Source organism: Plectropomus leopardus, chromosome 5 (genome assembly GCF_026936395.1).
Source record: "Plectropomus leopardus strain MGB_pleo_1.0 chromosome 5, ASM2693639v1, whole genome shotgun sequence".
Classification (NCBI taxonomy): domain Eukaryota; kingdom Metazoa; phylum Chordata; class Actinopteri; order Perciformes; family Serranidae; genus Plectropomus; species Plectropomus leopardus.
In genome coordinates this window covers 13,452,532-13,470,363 of record NC_142180.1, presented here as the reverse complement: position 1 = coordinate 13,470,363, position 17,832 = coordinate 13,452,532, and the positions used below count along the sequence as shown (strand labels likewise).

The 17,832-nt window shown below is 37.0% G+C and overlaps 1 protein-coding gene across 1 annotated transcript in view; it reads left to right on the top strand.

Moving 5' to 3' along the window:
- Window positions 1-17,832, top strand: part of jak1 (Janus kinase 1) — a 61,976-nt gene that overhangs the window by 32,031 nt on the left and 12,113 nt on the right. Inside the window, exons 20-23 of the mRNA XM_042514698.2 lie at window positions 125-317; window positions 1,371-1,495; window positions 2,143-2,315; window positions 3,249-3,366. Coding sequence (XP_042370632.2) covers window positions 125-317; window positions 1,371-1,495; window positions 2,143-2,315; window positions 3,249-3,366 — 609 coding nt within the window. The remainder of the gene's footprint in view (window positions 1-124; window positions 318-1,370; window positions 1,496-2,142; window positions 2,316-3,248; window positions 3,367-17,832) is intronic.

Sequence of the window (17,832 nt, the reverse complement as noted above, 5' to 3'; positions counted from 1 at the left end):
AAGATAAACAAGAGAACCGAACAGCACTGAAGGACTTAAGAAAATACTGGTCCTACATAGGAGGTAGACTACAACTTGTTTAGGATCGTCCAAATAAATTGACTTTCTCATGTTCCTCGTGCAGGGCCACTTTGGTAAGGTGGAGCTGTGTCGCTATGATCCTCGGGGAGATAAAACAGGTGAACTAGTGGCAGTGAAGTCCCTAAAGCCTGAGAACCGGGAGGAGCAGAGCAACAACCTCTCGAGTGAGATTGACATCCTGAAGGCACTCTACCATGAAAACATTGTCAAATACAAGGGCATCTGCCAAGAGGAAGGTGAGGTGGAAAGAGTGCACACACTAAAATAAACATCAACAAATAATTTGCGGGCAAACAGAAAACCACATGATGTTGGATTCGCGCTGCAGTGCACACTACTAAGATCTCACAAAACTTCTTACTGTTCCCGCCTTATTAGGCAGATACAAATGCTCTGTCTAGGGCAGCTAGCGTAAAAAAGTGTGGCCTTTAAAAGAATGCGTCACTTAATGTGTAGCTCAGTGTCCTTGAGTGAAATGCTAAAATTCAGTCAGTAATAGGATTGTATTTTGGCAGAGAGCCATTGTTTTTTTTAAAACTAGTTTTATTCACAAAGGCAGGCCAACTAAAGCATCTTCATATGTTCACATATCACCATATTTTTCTTTTACAACAACTCATCACAACTCAAGAAGTTGTAAAAGTAAAAAGAAAAACAGTCACAAAAGTACGCCATGACCCAAAACTAAAAGGGGGGAAAAAAGAAATACATACATATATGAGTGGAGCAAAAAAGGTGAGAATAGGGTCGGGAATTATAGAGGCACCAACATACTTGCATATTAAGTTAGGCATCACAGATTATAACTATTTTAAACAGAGAGAGTTTTGAGTTCTAATCAGGAGGAATAATTCATAAATTATTGAAGTACTCAATAAGGGTATACACACAGACCCAAATATGCATGCATGAACAGTATATAGCCCCAGCCTTTCGTGTATTACTAATACATCTTTCACAGGCTTGAATATTCAGTTTTCTGTAAATTAATTTTCTTCCATTGTTTAAAAAAAAAAAAACACGACTGTTGCTGTTACAAAAGTATTTCCCAAATACCTAAAATATCAAAGAAGCATTTGGATGATACAATCCCCATTGGCAGCAAAAAAGAAACGTTCTTTAACCCGTTTACATGATTGCAACACTCTTTCCTGCCTAGGAAGCTGAAAATATGTTTAATCATTTTTCATTCACATGATTAATCATTTCATTTCATGTGAATTTAGTGAAGTGCGATTTCTGCTGATGAATTTGTCTCTAACTGCCCTTGTGTGTAAATCTGCTTGTAGGTGGTCAGGCCATTAAGCTGATCATGGAGTACCTACCACTGGGCAGTTTGAAGGAGTATCTTCCCAGAAACAAAAGCAAGACCAGCCTCAGTACCCTGCTCAGCTACTCTGTCCAGATATGCAAGGTGACACAGTTTCTTTCTACAGAGCAGTTTCTTTAGACCAGCTGATACCATCAAGCACCTCCGTATCTTACACCAGCATTTAACACCTCAACTATATGTACTTAAATAACACAGTGACGTCAGCACACCAACTGTTTTGAAATGTTTTAACTCTGCTCTGTTTAGACACTGGTGGTATACTGCATTCCAAAACTGCAATAGCTATTTTTACAAGATTTGATAAAAAGTATGAACAGAACCCTTAACCTAAACATTTTATTGTGAGTTTATGATTTTGATAGTTTTTTACTGGTAAAGATATTTGTGCTTATTTGCCAGAAAACCTCAGAAAAGATGACTTAACTCTTTGTGTTTTGGTGAACTTGGCCGAACAGCTCATTTGAAAATAAAACCTTTCGATGAGGGGTGTCATTGCTGTGTTGCAATGAATATGACAATGCAGGTGTCAGGAAAGCATTTAGCCAACATGGCTGGCAATGTTTCAATTGAAATATAATGCATTACATGTGTCCTTAAGTCATCCGCTGGTCCTCTCCCATCAGATTTAGATGTATTTGTCTGCATGTTCCACCCACACAAAGCCACACGCTGCCTTTCAGTCACTCCGAACCTGTTAAACAGTGTCTCTGTTTCCGTGCTTTTGTTAGGGAATGGACTATCTTGGAACTCGAAATTACATCCACCGGGACCTCGCTGCCCGAAATGTGCTGGTGGAGAACGAGAGGACAGTAAAGATCGGAGATTTCGGTCTCACCAAGACCATCAAGGACAATGAAGGATATTACACCGTCAAAGATGAAAACGACAGCCCTGTTTTCTGGTGAGTCAAGAGAAAGCCAGAGAAGCTTTTTCTCTCTCAGACTCGTCTGTGGTAGCTGAGATATTTGTGTTAAAAGAGACTTTGTAAAGGAACGACAATCAAAAGGGGAGCTTAATGAAATGAGACGGATCAGAAAGGAATGACTGCAGACACTAGTATGTGAACTGAGGAGAGAGATACTGTGGAGGAGAAATATGGTAAGATAGTGACCAATTCAAGCAAAGGGCAAAGAGATTAAATTGAAAAGTCGTTTTCATTCTTTTATCCAGCAGGTATTAAATTAAAATGCTTTTTAGCGCAAAATTGAGTTTGCTGTCTTCTGATACTCTGCTTCAAGTGTATAGTCAAGGATCTACACGTACAGAGCCAGGTAGAATTGAGAAGACTGAGAAAACAGTGTAGTCGTTAAGTTACCGGGCACTGGATTTATATTACCTGAAGTGGAATACTTATTAAAGATTATATTAGAATTACAATATACATTTAATAGTTAAAATAAATTGTAACCCTGGTTGACATGACAATTGAGTCTTTCTTTGGTTTTCTAAATATTTTTTGGTGCTTTTCGAAAATTTAGCATTCAACAAAATTAGACAAAGAAGCTTGACTGATTTCATAACTAATATTTCCTGAAGCAAACATGCACATCTAAAAGTTCTTTGCTAGTGCTGGGTAACAATAATCTGCACAAGAAGTTGAAAAAAACTACCCTCACACTGCTATTGTTAATCCAAGTTCATTATTTATTCTACAAGGACATGACAACATTTCAACCACACATGGTCTTGCTCCTAATATCTTAGTGCAGATATTATTTTTCAAGAAGGTTAAAAATTACAGTCTACTTTATAGACTTAAATCTACTAGCAGTGTAACAATATGCTGAAATTGACAAGTATTCATGCTCTTGCACTTCGATTTGTTGTTTTCCAGGTATGCTCCAGAGTGTCTGACTCACTGTAAGTTCTACCGTGCCTCGGATGTTTGGTCCTTTGGAGTGACGATGTACGAACTCATAACTTACTGCGACTCCACCAAGAGCCCGATGACGGTTAGTACGCAGCACTGTCCTTATTATCTGTCAGGCTTTCAATAACTACTTTTAATTGATTTGAATCCTTATTCATTTTTGGAAGCCTGGAAGATGATTCCACATTAAATACATATTACACATAATTTCCAGTCTAGGAGAAATATAAGAACTGGAATATCATGGCAATACACACCAGGGATCGGGAGCATTTATTAATGCTGGTCCTCTAGAACCCAGTCCTCCAGAGGGGATTTTTAGAAATTAGATACTTAACAGCTAAACGCATCATTTTAAAGCATTATATTACTATGCACTATAGTATAAGGAATACTACACTGACTTTTTATCATGTGACTTTTTTACTTTAACTATACTTTATCATTTTTTATTACATATGAAATCACAACTTTTTTGTCATGTTTTACTACATACTACACTATGACTGATTTATGACAAACTATATTGTAACTATTTTTGAGACATGATATAATATGAGCTTTTTGCACATTTTTAATGCAATACTAATATAGCATGTTCAAACAATGGTCAAATACATCAAAAAAACATGTCAACAAAATGGATGATAATGACATACTGTAGATAGATAGATAGATAGATAGATAGATAGATAGATATATAGACCTTTATTGTCTTTACAGGTTATGCAACCAAATTTTGTTGGACCTGCGCAGTTTGCAGCATGACATAGATAAGTCATTTTTTCGACATGCTATATTATGATGTTTTTGTCTATTTGTTTATTCGGCATTCGATACTATGACTCAACATGTGTCTCAGCAAGGTATTTCATGTGGTTTTATGCTGTTTTTTGGACACGTAGTATTTTGATATTTTTCGCCATATTATAGTATTGCATTTTCAATGTTTTTTTCGACATGCTATTTTAGAGTTTTTTTTGGTAGTTTTTGCAACATACTATTCTATGGTGTGTCTCGGCGTAATATTTTATGTGGATTTATATGGTTTTCAGCTGTTTTTTGGACATGACATGACATGACAATTTTAGCCGAATTATAAACTATGCTATGGCATGGCTCAGTAAGATATTTTATTCTGTTTTGAGGTGTTTTCAGCTATTTTTGGGACATTTTGACAATTTTCCTTTAGTATAGCCTTGCTTTTTTCTCTCATTTTTTTGACATTCATTACTATGGTGTTTTTGGCTGTTTTTGCAACAGCCTATGCTATTACGTTTCTCGGCACGCTATTTTATGCTGTTTTTAAGTGTTTCCAGCTGTTTTTGGGACATGTCATATTTTGACATTTTTGCCTTACTATAACCTTGCCTTTTCGGTCATTTTTTCAACATGGTATACCATGGTGTTTTTTTTTCCATTTTTGCAATGAATTATGGTATGGTGTGTCTCAACACACTATTCTATGCAGTTTTGAGGTGCTTTCTATGCTGCTATGGCGTGTCTCAGCACGCTATTTTATGCTATTTTGAGGTCTTTCCAGCTGTTTTTGGGACATGTCATATTTTGACATTTTTGCCTTACTATAGCCTTGCTTTTTTGGTCATTTTTTGACATGCATTATTATGGTGTTTTTGGCCAATTTTGCAAATACCTATGCTATGGCGTGTCTCAGCACGCTATTTTATGCTATTTTGAGGTCTTTCCAGCTGTTTTTGGGACATGTCATATTTTGACATTTTTGCCTTACTATAGCCTTGCCTTTTTGGTCATTTTTTGACATGCATTATTATGGTGTTTTTGGCAGTTTTTGCAACAGCCTATGCTATGGCGTGTCTCAGCACGCTATTTTATGCTATTTTGAGGTCTTTCCAGCTGTTTTTGGGACATGTCATATTTTGACATTTTTGCCTTACTATAGCCTTGCCTTTTTGGTCATTTTTTGACATGCATTATTATGGTGTTTTTGGCCGTTTTTGCAACAGCCTATGCTATGGCGTGTCTCAGCATGCTATTTTATGCTATTTTGAGGTCTTTCCAGCTGTTTTTGGGACATGTCATATTTTGACATTTTTGCCTTACTATAGCCTTGCCTTTTTGGTCATTTTTTGACATGCATTATTATGGTGTTTTTGGCAGTTTTTGCAACAGCCTATGCTATGGCGTGTCTCAGCACGCTATTTTATGCTATTTTGAGGTCTTTCCAGCTGTTTTTGGGACATGTCATATTTTGACATTTTTGCCTTGCCTTTTTGGTCATTTTATGACATGCATTATTATGGTGTTTTTGGCAGTTTTTGCAACAGCCTATGCTATGGCGTGTCTCAGCACGCTATTTTATGCTATTTTGAGGTCTTTCCAGCTGTTTTTGGGACATGTCATATTTTGACATTTTGCCTTACTATAGCCTTGCTTTTTTGGTCATTTTTTGACATGCATTATTATGGTGTTTTTGGCCAATTTTGCAAATACCTATGCTATGGCGTGTCTCAGCACGCTATTTTATGCTATTTTGAGGTCTTTCCAGCTGTTTTTGGGACATGTCATATTTTGACATTTTTGCCTTACTATAGCCTTGCCTTTTTGGTCATTTTTTGACATGCATTATTATGGTGTTTTTGGCCGTTTTTGCAACAGCCTATGCTATGGCGTGTCTCAGCACGCTATTTTATGCTATTTTGAGGTCTTTCCAGCTGTTTTTGGGACATGTCATATTTTGACATTTTTGCCTTACTATAGCCTTGCCTTTTTGGTCATTTTTTGACATGCATTATTATGGTGTTTTTGGCAGTTTTTGCAACAGCCTATGCTATGGCGTGTCTCAGCACGCTATTTTATGCTATTTTGAGGTCTTTCCAGCTGTTTTTGGGACATGTCATATTTTGACATTTTTGCCTTACTATAGCCTTGCTTTTTTGGTCATTTTTTGACATGCATTATTATGGTGTTTTTGGCCAATTTTGCAAATACCTATGCTATGGCGTGTCTCAGCACGCTATTTTATGCTATTTTGAGGTCTTTCCAGCTGTTTTTGGGACATGTCATATTTTGACATTTTTGCCTTACTATAGCCTTGCCTTTTTGGTCATTTTTTGACATGCATTATTATGGTGTTTTTGGCTGTTTTTGCAACAGCCTATGCTATGGCGTGTCTCAGCACGCTATTTTATGCTATTTTGAGGTCTTTCCAGCTGTTTTTGGGACATGTCATATTTTGACATTTTTGCCTTACTATAGCCTTGCCTTTTTGGTCCTTTTTTGACATGCATTATTATGGTGTTTTGGCTGTTTTCCAACAGCCTATGCTATGGCGTGTCTCAGCACGCTATTTTATGCTATTTTGAGGTCTTTCCAGCTGTTTTTGGGACATGTCATATTTTGACATTTTTGCCTTACTATAGCCTTGCCTTTTTGGTCATTTTTTGACATGCATTATTATGGTGTTTTTGGCCAATTTTGCAAATACCTATGCTATGGCGTGTCTCAGCACGCTATTTTATGCTATTTTGAGGTCTTTCCAGCTGTTTTTGGGACATGTCATATTTTGACATTTTTGCCTTACTATAGCCTTGCCTTTTTGGTCATTTTTTGACATGCATTATTATGGTGTTTTTGGCCTTTTTTGCAACAGCCTATGCTATTACATTTCTTGGCACACTATTTTATGCTATTTTGAGGTCTTTCCAGCTGTTTTTGGGACATGTCATATTTTGACATTTTTGCCTTACTATAGCCTTGCCTTTTTGGTCATTTTTTGACATGCATTATTATGGTGTTTTTGGCTGTTTTTGCAACAGCCTATGCTATGGCGTGTCTCAGCATGTTATTTTATGCTATTTTGAGGTCTTTCCAGCTGTTTTTGGGACATGTCATATTTTGACATTTTTGCCTTACTATAGCCTTGCCTTTTTGGTCATTTTTTGACATGCATTATTATGGTGTTTTTGGCTGTTTTTGCAACAGCCTATGCTATGGCGTGTCTCAGCACGCTATTTTATGCTATTTTGAGGTCTTTCCAGCTGTTTTTGGGACATGTCATATTTTGACATTTTTGCCTTACTATAGCCTTGCTTTTTTGGTCATTTTTTGACATGCATTATTATGGTGTTTTTGGCCAATTTTGCAAATACCTATGCTATGGCGTGTCTCAGCACGCTATTTTATGCTATTTTGAGGTCTTTCCAGCTGTTTTTGGGACATGTCATATTTTGACATTTTTGCCTTACTATAGCCTTGCTTTTTTGGTCATTTTTTGACATGCATAATTATGGTGTTTTTGGCAGTTTTTGCAACAGCCTATGCTATGGCGTGTCTCAGCACGCTATTTTATGCTATTTTGAGGTCTTTCCAGCTGTTTTTGGGACATGTCATATTTTGACATTTTTGCCTTACTATAGCCTTGCCTTTTTGGTCATTTTTTGACATGCATTATTATGGTGTTTTTGGCAGTTTTTGCAACAGCCTATGCTATGGCGTGTCTCAGCACGCTATTTTATGCTATTTTGAGGTCTTTCCAGCTGTTTTCTGGACATGTCATATTTTGACATTTTTGCCTTACTATAGCCTTGCCTTTTTGGTCATTTTTTGACATGCATTATTATGGTGTTTTTGGCAGTTTTTGCAACAGCCTATGCTATGGCGTGTCTCAGCACGCTATTTTATGCTATTTTGAGGTCTTTCCAGCTGTTTTTGGGACATGTCATATTTTGACATTTTTGCCTTACTATAGCCTTGCCTTTTTGGTCATTTTTTGACATGCATTATTATGGTGTTTTTGGCTGTTTTTGCAACAGCCTATGCTATGGCGTGTCTCAGCACGCTATTTTATGCTATTTTGAGGTCTTTCCAGCTGTTTTTGGGACATGTCATATTTTGACATTTTTGCCTTACTATAGCCTTGCCTTTTTGGTCATTTTTTGACATGCATTATTATGGTGTTTTTGGTTGTTTTTGCAACAGCCTATGCTATGGCGTGTCTCAGCACGCTATTTTATGCTATTTTGAGGTCTTTCCAGCTGTTTTTGGGACATGTCATATTTTGACATTTTTGCCTTACTATAGCCTTGCCTTTTTGGTCATTTTTTGACATGCATTATTATGGTGTTTTTGGCTGTTTTTGCAACAGCCTATGCTATGGCGTGTCTCAGCACGCTATTTTATGCTATTTTGAGGTCTTTCCAGCTGTTTTTGGGACATGTCATATTTTGACATTTTTGCCTTACTATAGCCTTGCTTTTTGGTCATTTTTTGACATGCATTATTATGGTGTTTTTGGCCAATTTTGCAAATACCTATGCTATTATATTTCTTGGCACGCTATTTTATGCTATTTTGAGGTCTTTCCAGCTGTTTTTGGGACATGTCATATTTTGACATTTTCGCCTTACTATAGCCTTGCCTTTTTGGTCATTTTTTGACATGCATTATTATGGTGTTTTTGGCAGTTTTTGCAACAGCCTATGCTATGGCGTGTCTCAGCACGCTATTTTATGCTATTTTGAGGTCTTTCCAGCTGTTTTTGGGACATGTCATATTTTGACATTTTTGCCTTACTATAGCCTTGCCTTTTTGGTCATTTTTTGACATGCATTATTATGGTGTTTTGGCCTTTTACGCAACAGCCTATGCTATTACATTTCTTGGCACGCTATTTTATGCTATTTTGAGGTCTTTCCAGCTGTTTTTGGGACATGTCATATTTTGACATTTTTGCCTTACTATAGCCTTGCCTTTTTGGTCATTTTTTGACATGCATTATTATGGTGTTTTTGGCCTTTTTTGCAACAGCCTATGCTATTATATTTCTTGGCACGCTATTTTATGCTATTTTGAGGTCTTTCCAGCTGTTTTTGGGACATGTCATATTTTGACATTTTCGCCTTACTATAGCCTTGCCTTTTTGGTCATTTTTTGACATGCATTATTATGGTGTTTTTGGCAGTTTTTGCAACAGCCTATGCTATGGCGTGTCTCAGCATGCTATTTTATGCTATTTTGAGGTCTTTCCAGCTGTTTTTGGGACATGTCATATTTTGACATTTTTGCCTTACTATAGCCTTGCCTTTTTGGTCATTTTTTGACATGCATTATTATGGTGTTTTTGGCCTTTTACGCAACAGCCTATGCTATTACATTTCTTGGCACACTATTTTATGCTATTTTGAGGTCTTTCCAGCTGTTTTTGGGACATGTCATATTTTGACATTTTTGCCTTACTATAGCCTTGCCTTTTTGGTCATTTTTTGACATGCATTATTATGGTGTTTTTGGCCAATTTTGCAAATACCTATGCTATGGCGTGTCTCAGCACGCTATTTTATGCTATTTTGAGGTCTTTCCAGCTGTTTTTGGGACATGTCATATTTTGACATTTTTGCCTTACTATAGCCTTGCCTTTTTGGTCATTTTTTGACATGCATTATTATGGTGTTTTTGGCAGTTTTTGCAACAGCCTATGCTATGGCGTGTCTCAGCACGCTATTTTATGCTATTTTGAGGTCTTTCCAGCTGTTTTTGGGACATGTCATATTTTGACATTTTGCCTTACTATAGCCTTGCCTTTTTGGTCATTTTTGACATGCATTATTATGGTGTTTTTGGCTGTTGTGCAACAGCCTATGCTATGGCGTGTCTCAGCACGCTATTTTATGCTATTTTGAGGTCTTTCCAGCTGTTTTTGGGACATGTCATATTTTGACATTTTTGCCTTACTATAGCCTTGCCTTTTTGGTCATTTTTTGACATGCATTATTATGGTGTTTTTGGCTGTTTTTGCAACAGCCTATGCTATTATATTTCTTGGCACGCTATTTTATGCTATTTTGAGGTCTTTCCAGCTGTTTTTGGGACATGTCATATTTTGACATTTTTGCCTTACTATAGCCTTGCCTTTTTGGTCATTTTTTGACATGCATTATTATGGTGTTTTTGGCAGTTTTTGCAACAGCCTATGCTATGGCGTGTCTCAGCACGCTATTTTATGCTATTTTGAGGTCTTTCCAGCTGTTTTTGGGACATGTCATATTTTGACATTTTTGCCTTACTATAGCCTTGCCTTTTTGGTCATTTTTTGACATGCATTATTATGGTGTTTTTGGCCTTTTACGCAACAGCCTATGCTATTACATTTCTTGGCACACTATTTTATGCTATTTTGAGGTCTTTCCAGCTGTTTTTGGGACATGTCATATTTTGACATTTTGCCTTACTATAGCCTTGCCTTTTGGTCATTTTTGACATGCATTATTATGGTGTTTTTGGCTGTTTTGCAACAGCCTATGCTATGGCGTGTCTCAGCACGCTATTTTATGCTATTTTGAGGTCTTTCCAGCTGTTTTTGGGACATGTCATATTTTGACATTTTTGCCTTACTATAGCCTTGCCTTTTTGGTCATTTTTTGACATGCATTATTATGGTGTTTTTGGCTGTTTTTGCAACAGCCTATGCTATGGCGTGTCTCAGCACGCTATTTTATGCTATTTTGAGGTCTTTCCAGCTGTTTTTGGGACATGTCATATTTTGACATTTTGCCTTACTATAGCCTTGCCTTTTTGGTCATTTTTGACATGCATTATTATGGTGTTTTTGGCAGTTTTTGCAACAGCCTATGCTATTATATTTCTTGGCACGCTATTTTATGCTATTTTGAGGTCTTTCCAGCTGTTTTTGGGACATGTCATATTTTGACATTTTTGCCTTACTATAGCCTTGCCTTTTTGGTCATTTTTTGACATGCATTATTATGGTGTTTTTGGCCTTTTTTGCAACAGCCTATGCTATGGCGTGTCTCAGCACGCTATTTTATGCTATTTTGAGGTCTTTCCAGCTGTTTTTGGGACATGTCATATTTTGACATTTTCGCCTTACTATAGCCTTGCCTTTTTGGTCATTTTTTGACATGCATTATTATGGTGTTTTTGGCAGTTTTTGCAACAGCCTATGCTATGGCGTGTCTCAGCATGCTATTTTATGCTATTTTGAGGTCTTTCCAGCTGTTTTTGGGACATGTCATATTTTGACATTTTTGCCTTACTATAGCCTTGCCTTTTTGGTCATTTTTTGACATGCATTATTATGGTGTTTTTGGCCTTTTTTGCAACAGCCTATGCTATTATATTTCTTGGCACGCTATTTTATGCTATTTTGAGGTCTTTCCAGCTGTTTTTGGGACATGTCATATTTTGACATTTTTGCCTTACTATAGCCTTGCCTTTTTGGTCATTTTTGACATGCATTATTATGGTGTTTTTGGCCAATTTTGCAAATACCTATGCTATGGCGTGTCTCAGCACGCTATTTTATGCTATTTTGAGGTCTTTCCAGCTGTTTTTGGGACATGTCATATTTTGACATTTTTGCCTTACTATAGCCTTGCCTTTTTGGTCATTTTTTGACATGCATTATTATGGTGTTTTTGGCAGTTTTTGCAACAGCCTATGCTATGGCGTGTCTCAGCACGCTATTTTATGCTATTTTGAGGTCTTTCCAGCTGTTTTTGGGACATGTCATATTTTGACTTTTTTGCCTTACTATAGCCTTGCCTTTTGGTCATTTTTGACATGCATTATTATGGTGTTTTTGGCTGTTTTTGCAACAGCCTATGCTATTATATTTCTTGTACGCTATTTTATGCTATTTTGAGGTCTTTCCAGCTGTTTTTGGGACATGTCATATTTTGACATTTTGCCTTACTATAGCCTTGCCTTTTTGGTCATTTTTGACATGCATTATTATGGTGTTTTGGCAGTTTTGCAACAGCCTATGCTATGGCGTGTCTCAGCACGCTATTTTATGCTATTTTGAGGTCTTTCCAGCTGTTTTTGGGACATGTCATATTTTGACATTTTGCCTTACTATAGCCTTGCCTTTTTGGTCATTTTTGACATGCATTATTATGGTGTTTTTGGCAGTTTTGCAACAGCCTATGCTATGGCGTGTCTCAGCACGCTATTTTATGCTATTTTGAGGTCTTTCCAGCTGTTTTTGGGACATGTCATATTTTGACATTTTTGCCTTACTATAGCCTTGCCTTTTTGGTCATTTTTTGACATGCATTATTATGGTGTTTTTGGCTGTTTTTGCAACAGCCTATGCTATGGCGTGTCTCAGCACGCTATTTTATGCTATTTTGAGGTCTTTCCAGCTGTTTTTGGGACATGTCATATTTTGACATTTTTGCCTTACTATAGCCTTGCCTTTTGGTCATTTTTGACATGCATAATTATGGTGTTTTTGGCAGTTTTGCAACAGCCTATGCTATGGCGTGTCTCAGCACGCTATTTTATGCTATTCTGAGGTCTTTCCAGCTGTTTTTGGGACATGTCATATTTTGACATTTTTGCCTTACTATAGCCTTGCCTTTTGGTCATTTTTGACATGCATTATTATGGTGTTTTTGGCAGTTTTTGCAACAGCCTATGCTATGGCGTGTCTCAGCACGCTATTTTATGCTATTTTGAGGTCTTTCCAGCTGTTTTTGGGACATGTCATATTTTGACATTTTTGCCTTACTATAGCCTTGCCTTTTTGGTCATTTTTTGACATGCATTATTATGGTGTTTTTGGCCTTTTACGCAACAGCCTATGCTATTACATTTCTTGGCACACTATTTTATGCTATTTTGAGGTCTTTCCAGCTGTTTTCTGGACATGTCATATTTTGACATTTTTGCCTTACTATAGCCTTGCCTTTTTGGTCATTTTTTGACATGCATTATTATGGTGTTTTTGGCAGTTTTTGCAACAGCCTATGCTATGGCGTGTCTCAGCACGCTATTTTATGCTATTTTGAGGTCTTTCCAGCTGTTTTTGGGACATGTCATATTTTGACATTTTGCCTTACTATAGCCTTGCCTTTTGGTCATTTTTGACATGCATTATTATGGTGTTTTTGGCTGTTTTTGCAACAGCCTATGCTATGGCGTGTCTCAGCACGCTATTTTATGCTATTTTGAGGTCTTTCCAGCTGTTTTTGGGACATGTCATATTTTGACATTTTTGCCTTACTATAGCCTTGCCTTTTTGGTCATTTTTTTACATGCATTATTATGGTGTTTTTGGCAGTTTTTGCAACAGCCTATGCTATGGCGTGTCTCAGCACGCTATTTTATGCTATTCTGAGGTCTTTCCAGCTGTTTTTGGGACATGTCATATTTTGACATTTTTGCCTTACTATAGCCTTGCCTTTTTGGTCATTTTTTGACATGCATTATTATGGTGTTTTTGGCAGTTTTTGCAACAGCCTATGCTATGGCGTGTCTCAGCACGCTATTTTATGCTATTTTGAGGTCTTTCCAGCTGTTTTCTGGACATGTCATATTTTGACATTTTTGCCTTACTATAGCCTTGCCTTTTTGGTCATTTTTTGACATGCATTATTATGGTGTTTTTGGCCTTTTACGCAACAGCCTATGCTATTACATTTCTTGGCACACTATTTTATGCTATTTTGAGGTCTTTCCAGCTGTTTTCTGGACATGTCATATTTTGACATTTTTGCCTTACTATAGCCTTGCCTTTTTGGTCATTTTTTGACATGCATTATTATGGTGTTTTTGGCAGTTTTTGCAACAGCCTATGCTATGGCGTGTCTCAGCACGCTATTTTATGCTATTTTGAGGTCTTTCCAGCTGTTTTTGGGACATGTCATATTTTGACATTTTGCCTTACTATAGCCTTGCCTTTTGGTCATTTTTGACATGCATTATTATGGTGTTTTTGGCAGTTTTGCAACAGCCTATGCTATGGCGTGTCTCAGCACGCTATTTTATGCTATTTTGAGGTCTTTCCAGCTGTTTTTGGGACATGTCATATTTTGACATTTTTGCCTTACTATAGCCTTGCCTTTTTGGTCATTTTTTGACATGCATTATTATGGTGTTTTTGGCCTTTTACGCAACAGCCTATGCTATTACATTTCTTGGCACACTATTTTATGCTATTTTGAGGTCTTTCCAGCTGTTTTTGGGACATGTCATATTTTGACATTTTTGCCTTACTATAGCCTTGCCTTTTTGGTCATTTTTTGACATGCATTATTATGGTGTTTTTGGCAGTTTTTGCAACAGCCTATGCTATGGCGTGTCTCAGCACGCTATTTTATGCTATTCTGAGGTCTTTCCAGCTGTTTTTGGGACATGTCATATTTTGACATTTTTGCCTTACTATAGCCTTGCCTTTTTGGTCATTTTTTGACATGCATAATTATGGTGTTTTTGGCAGTTTTTGCAACAGCCTATGCTATGGCGTGTCTCAGCACGCTATTTTATGCTATTCTGAGGTCTTTCCAGCTGTTTTTGGGACATGTCATATTTTGACATTTTTGCCTTACTATAGCCTTGCCTTTTTGGTCATTTTTTGACATGCATTATTATGGTGTTTTTGGCAGTTTTTGCAACAGCCTATGCTATGGCGTGTCTCAGCACGCTATTTTATGCTATTTTGAGGTCTTTCCAGCTGTTTTTGGGACATGTCATATTTTGACATTTTTGCCTTACTATAGCCTTGCCTTTTTGGTCATTTTTTGACATGCATTATTATGGTGTTTTTGGCCTTTTACGCAACAGCCTATGCTATTACATTTCTTGGCACACTATTTTATGCTATTTTGAGGTCTTTCCAGCTGTTTTCTGGACATGTCATATTTTGACATTTTTGCCTTACTATAGCCTTGCCTTTTTGGTCATTTTTTGACATGCATTATTATGGTGTTTTTGGTTGTTTTTGCAACAGCCTATGCTATGGCGTGTCTCAGCACGCTATTTTATGCTATTTTGAGGTCTTTCCAGCTGTTTTTGGGACATGTCATATTTTGACATTTTTGCCTTACTATAGCCTTGCCTTTTTGGTCATTTTTTGACATGCATTATTATGGTGTTTTTGGCCAATTTTGCAAATACCTATGCTATGGCGTGTCTCAGCACGCTATTTTATGCTATTTTGAGGTCTTTCCAGCTGTTTTTGGGACATGTCATATTTTGACATTTTTGCCTTACTATAGCCTTGCCTTTTTGGTCATTTTTTGACATGCATTATTATGGTGTTTTTGGCTGTTTTTGCAACAGCCTATGCTATTATATTTCTTGGCACGCTATTTTATGCTATTTTGAGGTCTTTCCAGCTGTTTTTGGGACATGTCATATTTTGACATTTTTGCCTTACTATAGCCTTGCCTTTTTGGTCATTTTTTGACATGCATTATTATGGTGTTTTTGGCCTTTTTTGCAACAGCCTATGCTATTATATTTCTTGGCACGCTATTTTATGCTATTTTGAGGTCTTTCCAGCTGTTTTTGGGACATGTCATATTTTGACATTTTCGCCTTACTATAGCCTTGCCTTTTTGGTCATTTTTTGACATGCATTATTATGGTGTTTTTGTCAGTTTTTGCAACAGCCTATGCTATGGCGTGTCTCAGCATGCTATTTTATGCTATTTTGAGGTCTTTCCAGCTGTTTTTGGGACATGTCATATTTTGACATTTTTGCCTTACTATAGCCTTGCCTTTTTGGTCATTTTTTGACATGCATTATTATGGTGTTTTTGGCCTTTTACGCAACAGCCTATGCTATTACATTTCTTGGCACACTATTTTATGCTATTTTGAGGTCTTTCCAGCTGTTTTTGGGACATGTCATATTTTGACATTTTTGCCTTACTATAGCCTTGCCTTTTTGGTCATTTTTTGACATGCATTATTATGGTGTTTTTGGCCAATTTTGCAAATACCTATGCTATGGCGTGTCTCAGCACGCTATTTTATGCTATTTTGAGGTCTTTCCAGCTGTTTTTGGGACATGTCATATTTTGACATTTTGCCTTACTATAGCCTTGCCTTTTTGGTCATTTTTTGACATGCATTATTATGGTGTTTTTGGCAGTTTTTGCAACAGCCTATGCTATGGCGTGTCTCAGCACGCTATTTTATGCTATTTTGAGGTCTTTCCAGCTGTTTTTGGGACATGTCATATTTTGACATTTTTGCCTTACTATAGCCTTGCCTTTTTGGTCATTTTTTGACATGCATTATTATGGTGTTTTTGGCTGTTTTTGCAACAGCCTATGCTATTATATTTCTTGGCACGCTATTTTATGCTATTTTGAGGTCTTTCCAGCTGTTTTTGGGACATGTCATATTTTGACATTTTTGCCTTACTATAGCCTTGCCTTTTTGGTCATTTTTTGACATGCATTATTATGGTGTTTTTGGCAGTTTTTGCAACAGCCTATGCTATGGCGTGTCTCAGCACGCTATTTTATGCTATTTTGAGGTCTTTCCAGCTGTTTTTGGGACATGTCATATTTTGACATTTTGCCTTACTATAGCCTTGCCTTTTTGGTCATTTTTGACATGCATTATTATGGTGTTTTTGGCCTTTTACGCAACAGCCTATGCTATTACATTTCTTGGCACACTATTTTATGCTATTTTGAGGTCTTTCCAGCTGTTTTTGGGACATGTCATATTTTGACATTTTTGCCTTACTATAGCCTTGCCTTTTTGGTCATTTTTTGACATGCATTATTATGGTGTTTTTGGCTGTTTTTGCAACAGCCTATGCTATGGCGTGTCTCAGCACGCTATTTTATGCTATTTTGAGGTCTTTCCAGCTGTTTTTGGGACATGTCATATTTTGACATTTTTGCCTTACTATAGCCTTGCCTTTTTGGTCATTTTTTGACATGCATAATTATGGTGTTTTTGGCAGTTTTTGCAACAGCCTATGCTATGGCGTGTCTCAGCACGCTATTTTATGCTATTCTGAGGTCTTTCCAGCTGTTTTTGGGACATGTCATATTTTGACATTTTGCCTTACTATAGCCTTGCCTTTTTGGTCATTTTTGACATGCATTATTATGGTGTTTTTGGCAGTTTTGCAACAGCCTATGCTATGGCGTGTCTCAGCACGCTATTTTATGCTATTTTGAGGTCTTTCCAGCTGTTTTTGGGACATGTCATATTTTGACATTTTTGCCTTACTATAGCCTTGCCTTTTTGGTCATTTTTTGACATGCATTATTATGGTGTTTTTGGCCTTTTACGCAACAGCCTATGCTATTACATTTCTTGGCACACTATTTTATGCTATTTTGAGGTCTTTCCAGCTGTTTTCTGGACATGTCATATTTTGACATTTTTGCCTTACTATAGCCTTGCCTTTTTGGTCATTTTTTGACATGCATTATTATGGTGTTTTTGGCAGTTTTGCAACAGCCTATGCTATGGCGTGTCTCAGCACGCTATTTTATGCTATTTTGAGGTCTTTCCAGCTGTTTTTGGGACATGTCATATTTTGACATTTTTGCCTTACTATAGCCTTGCCTTTTTGGTCATTTTTTGACATGCATTATTATGGTGTTTTTGGCTGTTTTTGCAACAGCCTATGCTATGGCGTGTCTCAGCACGCTATTTTATGCTATTTTGAGGTCTTTCCAGCTGTTTTTGGGACATGTCATATTTTGACATTTTTGCCTTACTATAGCCTTGCCTTTTTGGTCATTTTTTGACATGCATTATTATGGTGTTTTTGGCAGTTTTTGCAACAGCC